Source organism: Perognathus longimembris, chromosome 13 (genome assembly GCF_023159225.1).
Source record: "Perognathus longimembris pacificus isolate PPM17 chromosome 13, ASM2315922v1, whole genome shotgun sequence".
In the NCBI taxonomy this organism is placed as follows: domain Eukaryota; kingdom Metazoa; phylum Chordata; class Mammalia; order Rodentia; family Heteromyidae; genus Perognathus; species Perognathus longimembris.
The window spans coordinates 49,976,927-49,994,433 of record NC_063173.1 but is presented as its reverse complement, the minus strand read 5'-3'; the positions used below and the strand labels follow the sequence as shown (position 1 = coordinate 49,994,433).

General features: G+C 35.7%; 2 protein-coding genes across 2 annotated transcripts; both read right to left on the bottom strand.

Moving 5' to 3' along the window:
* Positions 1 to 586: 586 nt before the first annotated feature.
* Positions 587 to 1,522, bottom strand: LOC125362498 (olfactory receptor 4A5-like). Its single transcript, XM_048361330.1, has one exon. The coding sequence runs from the start codon at positions 1,520 to 1,522 to the stop codon at positions 587 to 589; it is 936 nt and encodes a 311-aa protein (XP_048217287.1).
* Positions 1,523 to 6,916: 5,394 nt separating this feature from the next.
* Positions 6,917 to 7,858, bottom strand: LOC125362497 (olfactory receptor 4A16-like). Its single transcript, XM_048361329.1, has one exon. It carries the CDS (start codon positions 7,856 to 7,858, stop codon positions 6,917 to 6,919), a length of 942 nt encoding a protein of 313 aa, XP_048217286.1.
* Between the last annotated feature and the right edge of the window lie 9,649 nt (positions 7,859 to 17,507).

The window sequence follows — 17,507 nt, the reverse complement described above, 5'->3', positions numbered from 1 at the left end:
TATCCTTGAGCAAAAAGAAGCCAGGGACAGTGCCCAGGCCCTGAGTCCAAGCCCCAAGACTGGCAAAAAGCAAAACAAAACAAAAATGTTTACATGACAATAAAGAAAATGATTATCATAATAAAATATCTATTTAAAGTATCTTAATAACTAGCACTTAATGATCTCAACATACAAGAATCATAAATGTGGTAATAAGCATGAAAATTAGCTCAATTTACTCATCTGTCATTTGAAATGAGAGGTTCCAATTTATCAAAATAAATGACAGTGTAAAAAAATAACCAATAGCCTATTGCCAGTGGCTCACTCTATAATCCTAACTACTCAGGAGGCTGAGGTCTAAGGATGGAGGTTCAAAGCCTGCCACAGTCAGAAAATCTCTGATACTCTTACCTATAAATAATTACTCAAAAGGTTGTAAATGGAGCAGTGGTTCGAGTGAAAAAAGCACAAAAATTAAGCAAAAAGCTCAAGGAAAGGGCCTCGGTCCTAACTTCAATCCCCAGCACTGTCATAGAAATAAAGAAAAAGAACCAACAGATACCGAGAGGTCTTTGGGATGTATATAATCAATATATTGTGTTCAGCATGGTTTTCTAACTTTTGTTGATACTTTGCCCCAAAGTTTTCCCATGGACTTTTTCATTTCTGAATTTCTCAAAGTATATATCAGAGGATTCAGCATGGGAGTGACAATGGTGTAGAAAACAGTCAAGGATTTATCGATGGGAAAGTTGGAAACGGGTCTGACATACATGAAAATACAGGGGACAAAAAACAAGACAACCACCGTGATGTGGGAGCTGCAGGTGGACAGGGCTTTGCGCCTCCCCTCCTGACTCTGAGTCTTGAGATGACTCAGAATGACACCGTAGGAGATGAGGAGGAGGATGAAGACCACCATACAGATGGCCCCACCATTGGCAACCACAGTGAGGCCTATGAAGTAAGTGTCAGTACATGCAAGTTTCAACAGTGGGTACATGTCACAGATGAAGTGGTCAATGACATTGGGGCCACAGAAAGGAAGACTGTACACAAAGACAATTTGCACAATAGAGTGTCCAAAACCTCCAGCCCAGGCCACCACTAACAGGAGGATGCAAACTCGTTGGTTCATGATGGTCAAATAGTGCAGTGGCTTACAGATGGCCACATAGCGGTCATAGGCCATCATGACCAGAAGGAAAACCTCAGCCCCACCAAATAAGTGTGCAATGAACAGCTGGACCATGCAAGCTTGGAAGGAAATGATTTTTACCTCACAGATGAAATCTGCAATCATCTTGGGTGAGATGGCCGTGGAATACACAGCGTCCATGAGTGACAGGTAGGCAAGGAAGAAATACATAGGAGAGCCCAAGGAGGGGCTGGCAATAATGGTCACCACAATGAGCAGGTTGCCCATCACTGTCACAATGTAGATGAGTAAAAACAGGGCAAATAAGGCTTTTTGTACATCAGGATCCTGAGTGAGGCCCAGTAGGACAAACTCTGTGACGTTCCTCCCTGCCATCATTTATCCTTCTAGAAGGCTGGTGTCAGAGATAATTAGACAGGGCAAGAGGACTTGCCAGAAATTGTGGACAGAACTAGGCGCTGTCCATCAGGAGGACAGCGTCAGTGTGTCTACTACATGATGAACACTCAGCAAATATTTAGTTAGCATCTGCTGAGTTCCCCCTCCAAAAAGCACATCAACCTTTTGGGGGGACAATTCAACTTCTGCTTGGATTGCCTGCTTAGGCTACAGGTACAGGATTCTATCCCAAAGTCAGTTGTTCTCTAGAGGGAAGAATAGAAAAAAATGTGTCTGTCATTTATACATTTAAAACTGTGTGTGTATGTGGTGTGTGTGTGTGTGTTTGTGTGTGTGTGTGTTTATAATGTTACCACTTAACACAAATCTCAGCAATCACAGAGGAAAAAAATTTCTCCCTTTATTATGTCTACTATGCAGTGATGCCTATAATTCTAAAATATACCTAGTAACATAACTTCATCTTTTCACTGTGCTATGTTTGTATAGAATAACACTTCAACATGATTTGTGCAGCACCATAATTAACATTTGTCCTGATCACCAATTCAGTGCTGTGGATTGCTCTACTAGAGGTTTATCTTTCAAATTTTGAAGTATATCCAGTATTAGTAGGAGTAATTAAATCTCAAGAAATTTGACTCTGAAGTGTATCAAATAACTCCAGAAGTCTTTAGTTGCCATCTTACAATTTATACAATTACTAAACCTGTTGATGACTGCCATTTTTATCAGGAGCTATAATTCTGTCCATTTCATTTGAGCCTACACCAATTCCTAACATATTTAGCTACATTCCCTGTTAGGATTTTCAGCAAATATTTTAAATGAACCCATTTTTGCAAACATTTAACACTAACCCATTTCTCTCACCAGCTATTACATCAAGATCTAAGCTTATATATAAGCATTATTAGGTACTGAGAAAACTCAAAACAGAACTTCAGTGTTGAGATTTTTAAAAGAAATACAGCATATTTTACTATATATCAGCAATACAGCACAATTTCTCTGTGAACAAATGTATTTTGACTAAAAGCAACTAATAAAATGTAATTTGTTGGGAGTCTATGATGAATGATATGTGCCTACAGTCGCAGTTTCCTTTATAAGCTGTGAGGAAAATTCTACATGTCTCATTCATAATATTGACTATCTGCCTCAGGTCTGTAGTTGTTATGCTGGAATATGTAGACCAATTAAGGTACAACTTCTATAGACCATAAGTATTTTGTGTCCAATTCTGTCTCTTCAACATCTTCTTTTTGCATATGTAATGTATCTATTCTTATCACTTTTCAGAGGTGTATTTCATCAGGACAATCCTTTTATTGGCAAGTTTAATTGTTAGAATATTAGAATAAAAATAGAGTACTTGAACCATACCATACTTAAACTTACATAAACTCTCCTTTACGTCATCACACAGTTGTTTGTGTAAGAAGTAAAGAATAATGAGTATGTTTGACTTAAAACATTTTCTAGAAAAAATAATGCCGGTTTTACAAACATGACTTTGAAACTGATAGGCTTACCATTACAACAATACCCGATATAGATACCCCATATAGTACATTTCAATAAGTAATAAATCTAGCAGAAACTAGAGAAGGCACTAATTGGATCATAGATTTTCCTGTGTATGCTGAGATCATATTAAAGGTGTATGTGTAAAAGCTAATATTAAACTTTCAGTGTTTACACATAGCCTAACAAATTTCATATTTAAATGCTGTCATTGAAATATATGCAAAATAAGTATATTTCTTTGTTAACATATCATACAAATTATAATATTTCATAAACTATGCAAATGAATTTTGGGAGTTTTGTTATGCATACTATATGCATTGCTTGTCATTTGGAACGATAGAAAAAAATCAGGCTATAATATTAAAACATAATATTATTTGTATATTCTGATTAAATTCAAAAAAATTTTCCAATTCAGATAGCACTTGTGAAATTATATGTCCTCTAATATACTGGGTATATTTTAGTACATCACAGGACCAATCAACTAGTATCCCTTCCCCTGGTTTCATTCACTTAACTTCTTGAATGGTAATCTCATTGTAGAAGAGTCAAGTCATTTTACTCAGGGTGACTCCAGAAGGCTCATGTACCTGCAAATCTTCATAGAACACACGGAAATGTATGGCTGGTCATAGCTGACCTAGGCAGCACCAAGTGGCTACGACAAACAAAGCAACACAGGCTTCCCATTATCAGTCTTTCAGAGAACTGTAAGACTGTCCTACCCAAAACATAAATACATGTAAATAAAATACCAATAGCAACAAGATGGTATACAAGGTGACAGGGTACTCTTACCTTCTGAGGAAACATCCTCATAGGAAATAAAGATGAAATATTTCCATGACTATAAAAAAATTGACCTACCCTACTATTTACAGGCATGAATAACAAAAATATATCAATCATAAAATCGGTTATTTTCCCCTTCCATTCAATCTAGGTTTGCTTTGCAAATTCATGTTTCTAGTTTCTAGATCATGCAAGAGTCATGTCTACATTCCATACAAAGGCTATGTTTAAGTTGTCTTAGTATAGATGGAAGTTCTCACGGGTAGGAGCACTTTGGCTCTTTGAATCACTGGAATAGCATCATCCCAAATAATGTGTGTTCCTCCTTATCATAGCATGTCTGCATGCTTAGAACAAATTTAGCCTTCCACAAATATTTTTATAAGCAATCATGGATGCAACATCAAACATGACACACAGAACACTAAGTACCAACTGAAGGCATATTCAAATTTGGGCAGATGATGAGTTTACAAAAACCTTTATAGCCATTTATCAGGAAAACAGTAGCATTACCTATGTGTGAAGAAAAACTGTGACCTTTTGTATCACCCCTATGCTTTAATAGATTCGCTTGTTAAAATACTTGGAACAAATTCAAATAAAGCAATCGCTCCTAAGCAGGTTTCTTCCCCCTTGACCAATCCCTAGAGAAAACAGACCAGGATCTTGCAAAGAATCAGTAACTAGGTGCCAGCTGATAGAAGAAGCTCATAATGTATAAAGAAATTTTCCAAATTGTAATGATTGAAAAATCAAATTGAAAAAAAATGATGAACTATTTAGGCAAGCAATATCTAAAAGAAACTATAATAATCTCCAATGTGTCAACTCAATCCTCTAATTTCAATTTGAATTATTTGAATCTTTGTTTCATTGCATACAAATATTTATGCTTGATTTGGCCATTGTATATCATCTTTTGAGAAATAGCTATTTAAGTCCTTCACCTCCATTAATTGTCTAGAGTGTTTTTAGTTAATGAAATTAATTTCTAACATATTCTGTATATTAATGTCCTGTCAAATTAATAGTGTATTTTTCACAGTCAATTGGTTGTCTATTCACCACATTGATTACTTCTGCTCTGTGGAAGCTTTTGTGTCTGATAAAGCTTCTAGCTGCTAATATTTTTTTCTTTTGTTGCTTTGTTGCACAGAAAAACCTTATGGTTTTGGTCTGTTCCAATACAGTGAACAATTTCTTCTTTGTTATCCTCTTTTCACCTCATTATCTTTAAGTAGTTGTATAAAGGAGTTGCTCTTTAACAAAGCAGTTTATGATTATAACATATCTTGATCAATTTCACTCACTTCAACATTCTTACCCATTACTTCTCTACCCACCCTTTCTTTCACTCCTCTTAATTTTGTTGGGTATGAATTAGATTGTTGTCATCATTTTCCTCCTTTTCTCTTCACCTCATAGTATTAAGGCTTTTCTCCACTTTGAGTTGGTTTGGGTAGAAGAGGAACAATAAAAGTCTGAACTTTATTCTTCTTTATATGGACTTGATTTACCCAGTACCATTTATTGAGTTGGTTTACCCTTCCCAGTGCAATTTCTTGTTAAATTTCACTGATATCACTAGGTTGCAAATACAAAACTTTATTAGAAAAAAATTAGTTCAGTATACATAACATCCTTAGACCAGTTTGTTTACATATGCAAATTTTATATTCTTTAACCACATCTTGTCTTTTGTATTCTTTAACTAGTGAACATCAGATAATATAGATTATAATATATAATTATATAGAGATTATAATATAGAATATAATATAGATTATATTATAATATAATATATGTAGTATATATTATATAGAATATATATTAATAGAATATAATATATATTATATATAGATTATAAATAGAATATAATATAGACTATAAATTGCAGTGTGTCTGGTATTTTGACAAAATCAGTATGTGATAGAAGCTCTAGAACAACAAAACTACTGATAACTGTGAAATGCTAGGCATGTTAATTTGCTTCACTTCAGTGAATATTTTTTAATTTAATATGTGCATCATGCCATGATAGTGTATACCTATGCAAACTAAAACATATTTCAACAAGTAGTAAAATAACCACAAAATATAGATAAGGAACCATATCACAATGAAAGAAAATAAGCCTACTTTCTGATTTTTGATGCTTCAAGAAGAATGGAAATAGAAAAGCTTTCTCTTTTATGACATATATTTATATGCCAATGTATTATTATGCCAAAATATGCTCTGCATCTCTATTACAATATTTTTAAATATAACCTTAAGAAAACATTCTTCTTATACATATAAGCCATTTTCACCCAATCAAAATGACACATAGTAATTGTTTTTAAATGGCTAAATTGTACATTAGGGGAGAAATATTAAAAATGTGTGTTTACAACATTAACATAGTTTTCAAAAGCAAATATCTTTCCTTCAAGAAGAACTAGAATCTGGTTTTGCCATCAACCATATCACATCCAACAACACTTTGATAATAGTGTCATTAGCCTAATGCAATATTATCTATCATGCAAGTATCCTAAATGGAAAATGTGCAGGCAGTGACCTGAGAAACAGAAGTCATCCTAAGACATTCTGTGTCATACAGGCATACAAATATCACATGCAAATTGAAAAAGTAAACGCACGGTTTATCAAAATCCCTTTAAGTCCCACAAATTTGTTGAGATCACCTTTTATAAATATGGTGACAGTAAATTTCAAACCAGTAGCTCATTGTGTGGCTTTTTATTTTGCGGCTTTTGAAGTAAGAAACTATTTTCCTTAAAGTTTACTTTAATCTGAAATGAGAAAAAAAATAGATGATATGTTATACCTTTACCTATAAAACTTTTTTAAACCTATGACTTGTATTCCTTTTGCAGAAATTCTCTTAAAGTCAACTACAAAATGAATGGATAATTTATTTAGCTTTCAAGAGACTGTTAACTGGATTTATACATTCCAACACAATTAATTAAGAACCTTACATCATCCTTTGTTAAAATTTGATCAATGTTAGTCACTTTACAATCCTTATGCAATTCAGTTCAGACGCTTTCTCACTTGACCCTGAAACTTTGCACACCAGAGTTTCTCCATAGACCTTTTCATCTCTGAGTTTCTCAACGTGTATATCAAGGGATTCAACATGGGAGTGACAACTGTGCAAAAAACGTTTACAAATTTATCAATAGGAAGATTGTAAATGGGTCTGACATACATGAAAATGCAGGGAACAAAAAACAAGACAACCACAGTGATGTGGGAGCCGCAAGTGGACAGGGCTTTGCGCCTCCCCTCCTGACTGTGACTCTTGAGATTATTCAGGATGACGCCATAGGAGATGAGGAGGAGGATGAAGACCACCATACAGATGGCTCCAGTATTTGCAACCACAGTGAGGCCTATGATGTAGGTGTCACTGCACGCCAGCTCCAACAATGGGTACATTTCACAGATGAAATGGTCAATGATATTGGGACCGCAGAAAGGGAGATTATACACAAAGGCAAGCTGACCCATAGAGTGTGCAAAACCTCCAGTACAGGCCACCACCAGGAAGATTATACAAACGCGTCGATTCATGATGGCCAAATAGTGCAGTGGCTTACAGATGGCCACATAGCGATCATAGGCCATCACCACCAGAAGGAAGACCTCGGCACCTCCAAATAAATGCACTATAAAGAGCTGACCCATGCAAGCTTCAAAGGAAATAGTCGTTTTATCAGAAAGTAAGTCTGTAATCAATTTGGGAGAGGTGGCACTGGAAAAAAGAGCATCCATAAGAGAGAGATAAGTCAAAAAGAAGTACATGGGGGAGGCCAAGGAAGGGCTGGCAATAACGGTCACCACAATAAGCAGGTTGCCTACCATTGTCACAATATAGCTGAGTAAAAACAGGACAAATAAGGCTCTTTGCCCATCTGGATCTTGAGTGAGGCCCAGGAGGACGAATCCTGTGACATTGCTCCTCTTTCCCATTGATTTCCACAAAGCTTGCTTTAGAGATGGGCGGTTGGGAGATCACTGCGGTGAAAATGTGAATGAGATTATGATCTGTATGTCATGGAGCACAGCATCCTTACATCTTCTAAGTGGTAAACTCACAGCAAATTTTGAGTGAACATCTGCTGACTTCCCCTTCCAAGAAACCCAATAGGCCTATGTGTAGACAATTCTTCTCTATTGAAAGTTCTGCTTAAGCTACAGGTACAGCTATCTTTCATAAGGTCAGTATTGCTCAGCTGAGAAGAGTAGAAAAAAAGTATATCCATCATTCACACATTTAAATCTCCCTATATAAAACACTGAGAAAAGTTTTCTCCCTTTATAAAGCATACCTGTAGTGCCAAAATGTACCAACTAATAATTATTCAGTGCTGTACCTTGAAATACTTGTGGAGAGCAACTTTACCCTATGATCTGAATGGCATTATAATTAACATCCATCCTAGAGCTTCCATTTTAATTCTGTGAATTACTCTACTAGAGGTCTTCAAGTTTCAAAGCACATTAAGTATTCATAGGATTCACAAAAGCTCAAGAAACTTGACTTTAAACTTAACAAATACTCTAGTATTTTTTGAACATAGAAATGACTAAACCTGACCATGACTCTCAGATTTATCAGGACCTATTAGTCTGTCCATTTCATTTGAGCCTATAACAGTTCCTAATGTATTTATCTTGCATTCACCTACATGACTTTTGGCAAACATTTAAAATGAACACATTGCTCTCACCAACTACATCAGAAGCTAAATTGATTTTTAGTATTTCCAGAGTAGTTATGTGTGAAAAGGGAGAAAATCGAACGTGTAAAGGAGTTGGAAAGAATATGATTTTATATCTAAGGCCTTACTAGTTACTGGGAAGTTAAGTTGAAACTACAGTATCAGATCCCCCAAACAGTATATTATTAAAGTGATATCTATCACTTGTTACTTAGAAGAAATGGGTAAAGCACAGTGAAGCCAATATTCAGATTAAATTCTGTATTCTGCTGAATAATTTTTTCAATTTCAATACCACGCTTGAGGCTAATGATCTTTCACATATTGGCTCTATTTCAGCATTTCACAAGAATAATCAATTATTATTCCCCCCCAACTCATTACACCCACCTACCTCCAGAATTGTGTTCTTGTGACAGAAAATCCAAAGTTGTTTTGCGAAGGGTGACAGCAGTCAGCTCAGGGTCCTGTGAGCTTTCACAGAACACGTGTGATGAAATGCTGATCAGTAACCCACCAGTAGCTCCACATAGGCACAAGAAGCACACCCACTCAGGCCTCCTATCAGCAATCTTTCAGAAGACTCTACTGACTATCCAAATACAAATACATCTAAAAGATAATACATGTGATCAGGATGCCGATAGCTACTGCACACAGTGGCTAACTATTCTCACCTCCTGAGAAAACATCTTGTTGGTAAAACTAAGATGTGATGGTTCTGTGTTTCTATACAAACATTAATCAGACCCATTATTGATTATCCTGGATAAACAAAATATAACAAAAGTAAAATCAGGTATTTTTTATCTCCTTCCCATCCTTTGAAGTATAACTACCAAAATGGCTTTACTTTAACTATCTCATGCACCAAGACAGGAAGCCATGTAACTTTCCAAGCAAAGACTTAATTTCTTGGGAAAGATAATGATGAATCTTCATGCAAGCGAAAGCAGGCCCTTGATTCTTTCAGTCACAATAGAATCTTCCTAAATAAAGTTTCTTCCTTCCCTATTAAAAACATGCTCTCGTATCTCCTTGATCTTATACCATGACACTGAAGCCTTTTACAAAGTTATAAGCAATGATAAATACAAACAAAAAAGATGTGACCCATAGAATACTAAATAGCAGCTGAAAACAGAGTCCAGCTTAGAGAGAACTTGGGTTTTCAGAAACCTTTTGGGTCATTCATCAGGCAAACAGCACCACCATTCACATGTGCAGAACCATTCTGACCTTTCTGTATCCTCACTGTGTTTTAAATTGATTACCTTGTCAGAATATTTGGAACTCATTCAAATGAAATGATCACTCCTAAACAGGATTCTTCCCTTGAACAGTCCCCAGAGGAAACTGACTTGCTTCTGCCAAGGATGAGTAGCTGAAGGCCAAGCTTATAATTTATTTATTTTTTTGTTTTTGTGTTTTTGCCAGTCCTGGGGTTTCAACTCAGGACCTGGACTCTGTCCCTGACCCTCTCTGTGCTCAAGGCTGCTGCTCTACCATTTGAGCCACAGCACCACTTCTCCAAGCTTATAATTTATAAATAAAGCTTTGAAATTATAATGATTAAAAAGCCTGTGAGTCATAAATTATGAATTCATTAGCAAAGACAAATAATAGCTAAAGGAAACCAAATGAAGAAGCAGCACCAGTCTCCTCACTCAATTAACCACATCACAAAGAAGATGGCTTTACTATGGCAGGGACTCTGTATCAGAGGCAGAATGCTTAGAACTGGAGTGGCTATGGTTGTTGATGTATTAATATCTGAAAGATAAGAAATAATAGTTGGGTACTATGTGGGCTCTAAATCAAGGCCTGCACCTATGTGAAAAGAAACCCCAAGGATCTTCATTATGTGCATTTCATCATTTTCTTTCAATTCTATCTTGACTGAATAATAGTTTCTACAATTAAAAAAAATAGTCTGTGTCCAAGAAGTTATCAGTGCTGGAGTATTTCCACCATTACTCTCTCAACTTAGTTTGCTGCCATTGGTTGCACTGAGCATATGTTAGCACACTTTATTTACTCACAGTATCTTCTCTAGAAGGAAGTCCTAAACACAGAGTCACATACAAACAAGCCAGAATCAGATAAAGATATTTATCATGATGTGGTACCTAGTAATACTGATAAATCTTCAATTTACCAAACAAACAGAATAAACCCAGCCATCTCATATGGAACACATATTAGGTCTAAGATAAAGAGTAAGTCTAATTGGTCATTCACAGATGGAGACTGTGTACATACTACTAGCATCACTGCTTGACTAAATTCTCTGTATATGTATGTGTCAAGGAAAAAGGTTTCTGCTTCAACTATTATATGAATGTGCAATCACTGAATATTCATATAGCTGTTTATATTTCACAAATACAAAAGCTTTCAGCTGGGGCTGGGAATATGTCCACATGGTAGAGTGCTTGCCTCATATAGATGAAGCCCTAGGTTCGATTCCTCAGCACCACATATCTAGAAAAAGGCCTGAAGTGGCACTGTGGCTCAAGTGATAGAGTGCTAGCCTTGAGCAAAAAGAAGCCAGGGAGTACACAGGCCCTGAATTCAAGCCCCAGGACTGGCAAAAACCAAAACAAAACAAAAGCTTTGTCCAACAGAGCATTACTATCTGTATGTCAATTGACAAACAATCTTCATTAAAATTGAAAACTCTTTTGTTTACAGAACAAAAGGTATTTGTTCACGGGTTGTATAAAATCCACAATATACTTAAATCACAGGACTAAAATGTTGCTATATGTGAAAAATAATGCTTCAAACACTCTCCCTAAAGTTCATTCACTTTCATTAGTCTTCTGCTTTAGCATGTCTTTATAGCATTTTAATGTTTACATTTTTTCAGTTATTTCCTAAATACTTTGATTAGAACATAATATGCTTACTCTACAACATCTTCACCATTATTTCATTTTTAAACTGGCTAACAATACGGCTATTATATAGACAGAGAAAATATTCTCAATACTATATCCTGATATTTGAAATGCTTTCTATAAATTTTGTACAAATCATAGCTATTAAATGTTCTTTTCAGAGTCATTTTTTTTATCACAGTGGAAGTATATTTCCACCTTAAATTACACAAGAACTCAGAAAGGACATCAGAAGACAAACAACATGAGAAGGTAATAAGAATAAGAAGGTAGCAAAATGCTTCCTGAAAACACTGAGGAGTGAAATCAAACCAAGAGCCAGAGCAGTATGGCAGCTCCCAGATCAGATGATAGCTTCTGTTGCAGTCTGCTTTGCCAAAGAATCTTCACATGTCTTCCATAGTCTCTTTTCTAACCTACATGCTGTCTAGCAGGGATAGAGGTTTTTCTTGTCTGCCTCTATTTGCTAATGCCAAGATTGTTGTGCTATCAGGTGTTGATGGAATTGAACGTCAACCTCACGCTGGTGGGAGTGTAACTAAGAAGGGAATGAAATCGAAGTGAGTGTCTAAATATCCTAATTAAAACAAAATAATTTCTCAGAATATCCGTAGTAAAGCTCTGTGTAATGTCAAATTGGGAACAACCCAAATGGCCAATGACCAAATGGATGCATCATCTGGATGCACAGGAATAGCACACAGCAGAGAAAAGAAGAGATAAGAGGGACATGGAGGAACATGTTCAAATCTTAGTAAATGAATATTGGCTCCAAAAAAGCAGAAAGTATATATTATACAATTTTAATAAATTAAGAAATAATTGTGTTTTAATCATATATTTTAATGTTATATAGATATATAATTAAGCTACTTTAACTGCACTGAGGACAGAGAGGAATGCAACAAAGAAGAATCAGCAAAGCATTTTCAATGATTTGGAAAATATGCCATGTAAGATGTCACACCACTTATGAATAAATTTCATGTATTGATAAATATGCATAAAGTATAATGTAACATTTTTAAATATAAAATTATTGATATGCAGTCCCATTTGTCCAACCTTTCTTTGATTTGTAGCCTTTCTGGGTCTTTGTTAAGGAAATGAGAATGGCCAAGAGACATATGAAAAAGTGCTCTACATCACTGGCCATAAAAGAAATGCAAATCAAAACAACATTGAGATTCCATCTCACCCCAGTAAAAATGTCATATATCAAGAAAACTAACAGTAACAATGGTTGGAGGGGATGTGGCTAAAAGGGAACCCTACTTCATTGTTGGTGGGAATGTAAACTGGTTCAGCCACTCTGGCAAGTGGTATGGAGATTTCTCAGAAGGCTAAACATAGAGCTTCCCTATGACCCAGCAGCCCCACTTTTGGGTATCTATCCAAAAGACCACAAACCTAATCACACTAAAGCCAGCAGCACAACAATGTTCATCGCAGCACAATTTGCCATAGCTAGAATCTGGAAATAACCCAGATGCCCCTCAGTAGACAAATAGATCAGGAAAATGTGGTACATATACACAATGAAATTTTATGCCTCTATCAGAAAGAATGACATTGCCCCATTTGTAAGGAAATGGACGGACTAGGAAAAAGTTATACTAAGTGAAGTGAGCCAGATCCAAAGAAACATGGACTCTATGGTCTCCCTTATAGGGAATAATTAGCACAGGTTTAGGCAAGTCACAGCAGAAGATCACAAGAGCTCAATAGCTATACCCTTATGAACACATAAGATGATGCTAAGTGAAATGAACTCCATGTTATGGAAATGATTGTTATATCACAGTTGTAACTACTTTCAACATGCCACGTGTATCTGTAGCTTCTATTATTGATGATCTTCTTGTATCACCTACCTGTGGTTGTACCTACACTATCTCTGTATCTTATCTGAGTGTATTGGAAACCGTGTATACTGGTATTAGAACTAGGAAATTGAAAGGAATACCAAAATCAAGAGACACAGGGTAAAAAAAAGACAAACAAGTACAAAAGCAATACTTGCAAAATTGTTTGGTGTGAATGAACTGAACAACTCATAGGGGGGAAGGAAAAGGGGAGGAGGGATGGGAGAATGAGGGACGAGGTAACAAACAGTACAAGAAATGTATCCAATGCCTAATGTATGAAACTGTAACCTCTCTTTAATTCAGTTTGATAATAAAAACTTTAAAAAAATTCTTGACATGCATAATCCATTAGAAAAATGATCTCAGCATGACATCCCTAAATCTTTTCATTTACATGTCTGTATCTGCTGCTTTATATCCTCTGATGAGTGAACATTTGAACTATAGGTAATAAATTGTACATGTCTAATGCTCTTACAACAAATGCACAAAATGAGTTAACTATGTAAGATGACAGGCATGTTAATTTGCTTCATTAAGTAAATCTTTTTATCTATATGTATCATATTTCATAAATTGTACTGTTATTTTCTTATGAATTGTATGATATTCTTTCTGATAAAAGAGCAGAATTACTTTGTGCATATGTACCACGATTTCTTGATCCATTCATCTACTGAAGGGCATCTGGATTGGTTCCATATCTTGGCTATGGTAAACAATGGTGCAATGAACATAGTTGTGCTAGTAGCTTATAGTATGGCATTTATTTGTTGGATAAATATCCAGGAATGGAATTGCTGGATCACGGGGAAGCTCTATTTAGTCTTTAAGGAACTTCCATACTGCTTTCCAAAGTGGTTGAACAAATTTACACTCCCACCAACAGTGTAACAGCATTTTGGTCACATCCCCTCCAGCATCTGTCATTGTCAGTTATCCTTATAACTGCCATTTGAACTGAGTGGAAGTAGAATCTCAATGGTGTTTTGATTTACATTTATTTTATGGCCAGAGATGTTGAACATATTTTCATGTGTCTATTGGCCATTCTTACTTCTGGGACTTGGAAAAAATTATACAAAGTAAGCCAGACCCAAAGAAGCCTAGGTTGCATGGTTTCCCTCATATGTGGTAACTAGAATGTGTCTATAAATCTACAAGTATACACACTGGATGGTAAATAAGAAAAATATGCTTGAACATGATAAACTATAGAGGACTCTAGGCATTCACATAGTGAGACCAAAGGAGGATATTCTTAGGAGAGGATCACAAAAGCTCAACAGCCATGTGCATATGATCATATAAAGTAATGTTTACCAAAATGAAATCAAGAGATTTTTTTCCTTTGTTGCTGTTTTGGGTTTCTGTATCTTTTGTCTTGTTTGTAAGTTTATCTGTTTGGGGGAGGGTAAGAAGGAGCATAGAAATGGTGGGACAAAGCGTGAACAAATGTACCAATGATATGCACTAGACATCATGTTAAAAATGAACTAGGCAGGTTGTGAGGGTGGGGGGAAGGAGGGAAAACCTGGGAGAAAGTGAGGGAAGAGGTGACACTTTTCAAAAAGAAATGTACTCATTACCTGACTTATATAACTGTAACCCCTCTACATCACCTTTATACATCACCTTTACAACAACAATAAAAATTGTGCCCTATATACAATAATTTATATTTCAACAAAAACAAAAATCCTATAAAATAGGAAACATTTTTCATATTTCAATGTAAGTAACTCAAACTACTTGTTTCAGAGATTCCAAGAAATTTAAGGTTCAGAAAAAAATTCTTGTTTTTAATTTTAAACTACATAATAAAGTATGATGATGTTAAAAACACATTCTCTACAAGTCTATAAGGAAAAAAGCAAATATGAATACAAATGTAGATAGTGTCAAGTTATTCATCAAATACATTACATTAGATAACATTCTACTTATGTCAATACATTACTTTAATCGACTTCATCATCAATACAAAATGAAAATACCTCACTTTGGGCAGCAAAATTGCCCATTAAATAACTGACAATTATCATAAAATATGTTTAGAACATTGATTAACATGATTGTTTAAAGCAATTATGCATCCATTGAGAACTAGAATCTTGTCATCAACCATATCATATCCAACAATATTCTTCTATAATAGTATTGCTAGCCTAATGCAATATTATCTGCTATACAAATACCCTAACTGAAATTATATAGACATTGACTAGAGGAACAGAAGTCCTTCTAATATATTAAGTAATATACAAGTGTACAAATGCCATGTCCTGATAGAATAATAAAGAATAAAATTTATCAATATCCCCTTTAGAATCATCAATTTGATCAGACCTGGGCCATGTTGCTTTCATAAATGTGGTGACAGTAAATTTTAAACCAGTAGCTTATTTTTTGGTTTGTAAAGAAGAACAAGTTCCTTCAAAGTTCTATTTTAATCTAAAGTGAGAAAAATAAGTTAGAAAGTGCATGCCATAAAGGACATAGCTCGCAAGATAAACAGAAAGCCCACAGACTGGGAGAAGATCTTTACCGGACATTCAACAGACAAAGGCCTCATCTCTAAAATATATGCAGAACTAAAAAAATTACCTTCTTCCAAAACAAAACCTCAAAGAACCAATAGCCCCCTCATCAAGTGGGCTAAAGACTTACAAAGAGACTTCTCTGATGATGAAATGAGAATGGCCAAGAGACATATGAAAAAATGCTCTACATCACTGGCCATAAAAGAAATGCAAATCAAAACAACATTGAGATTCCATCTCACCCCAGTAAGAATGTCATATAACAAGAAAACTAACAATAACAATTGTTGGAGGGGATGTGGCCAAAAGGGAACCCTACTTCATTGTTGGTGGAAATGTAAACTGGTTCAGCCACTCTGGCAAGCAGTATGGAGATTCCTCAGAAGGCTAAATATAGAACTCCCCTATGACCCAGCAGCCCCACTTTTGGGTATCTATCCAAAAGACCACAAACAAAATCACAGTAATGCCACCAGCACAACAATGTTCATCACAGCACAATTTGTCATAGCGAGAATCTAGAACCAACCCAGATGCCCCTCAGTAGACGAATGGATCAGGAAAACGTGGTACATATACACAATGGAATTTTATGCCTCTATCAGAAAGAATGACATTGTCCCATTTGTAAGGAAATGGAAGGACTTGGAAAAAATTATACTAAGTGAAGTGAGCCAGACCCAAAGAAACATAGACTCTATGGTCTCCCTTATTGGGAACAATTAGTACAGGTTTAGGCAAGTCATAGCAGAGCATTACAAGGCCCAGTAGCTATACCCTTATGAACACATAAGATGATGCTAAGTGAAATGAACTCCATGTTATGGAAATGATTGTTATATCACAGTTGTAACTACTTTCAACGTCCTATGTGTATCTGTAGCTTCTATTATTGATGATCTTCTTGTATCACCTTCCTGTGGTTGTACCTACACTGTCGCTGTAATGTTATCTGAGTATATTGGAAACCATGTATACTGGTATTGGAACTAGGAAATTGAAAGGGAATACCAAATTTGAGAGACACAGGGTAAAAAAAGACAAACAACTACAAAAGCAATACTTGCAAAACTGTTTGGTGTAAGTGAACTGAACACCTGGGGGGGGGGGGCGGAAGGGAAAGGGGGAGGAGGGAGGGGGGGTATGAGGAACAGGGTAACAAACAGTACAAGAAATGTATCCATTGCCTAACATATGAAACTGTAACCTCTCTGTACATCAGTTTGAGAATAAAAAATTGGAAAAAAAAAGTGCATGCCATTAGTACAATCTGTATCTATATTTTTTTAAAACTCCTGTGATTTGCATTCCTTTTGCAGAAATTTTCTTAAAGTTAATTATAAAATCAACGGATATTTATTTAGCTTTCAGGAGATTGTTTCCTGAAGTTTTACATCCCAACACAATTAATTGAATGCCTTATGTCATCCTTTGTTAGAATCTGGTCACTGCTGGCCACTTTTGAATTCGTGCCCTGTTACGCGCAAGCACAGTCTCATTTTACCCCTAGACTTTCCACACCAGAGTTTCTCCAAAGACCTTTCATCTCTGAGTTTCTCAACGTGGATATCAAGGGATTCAAC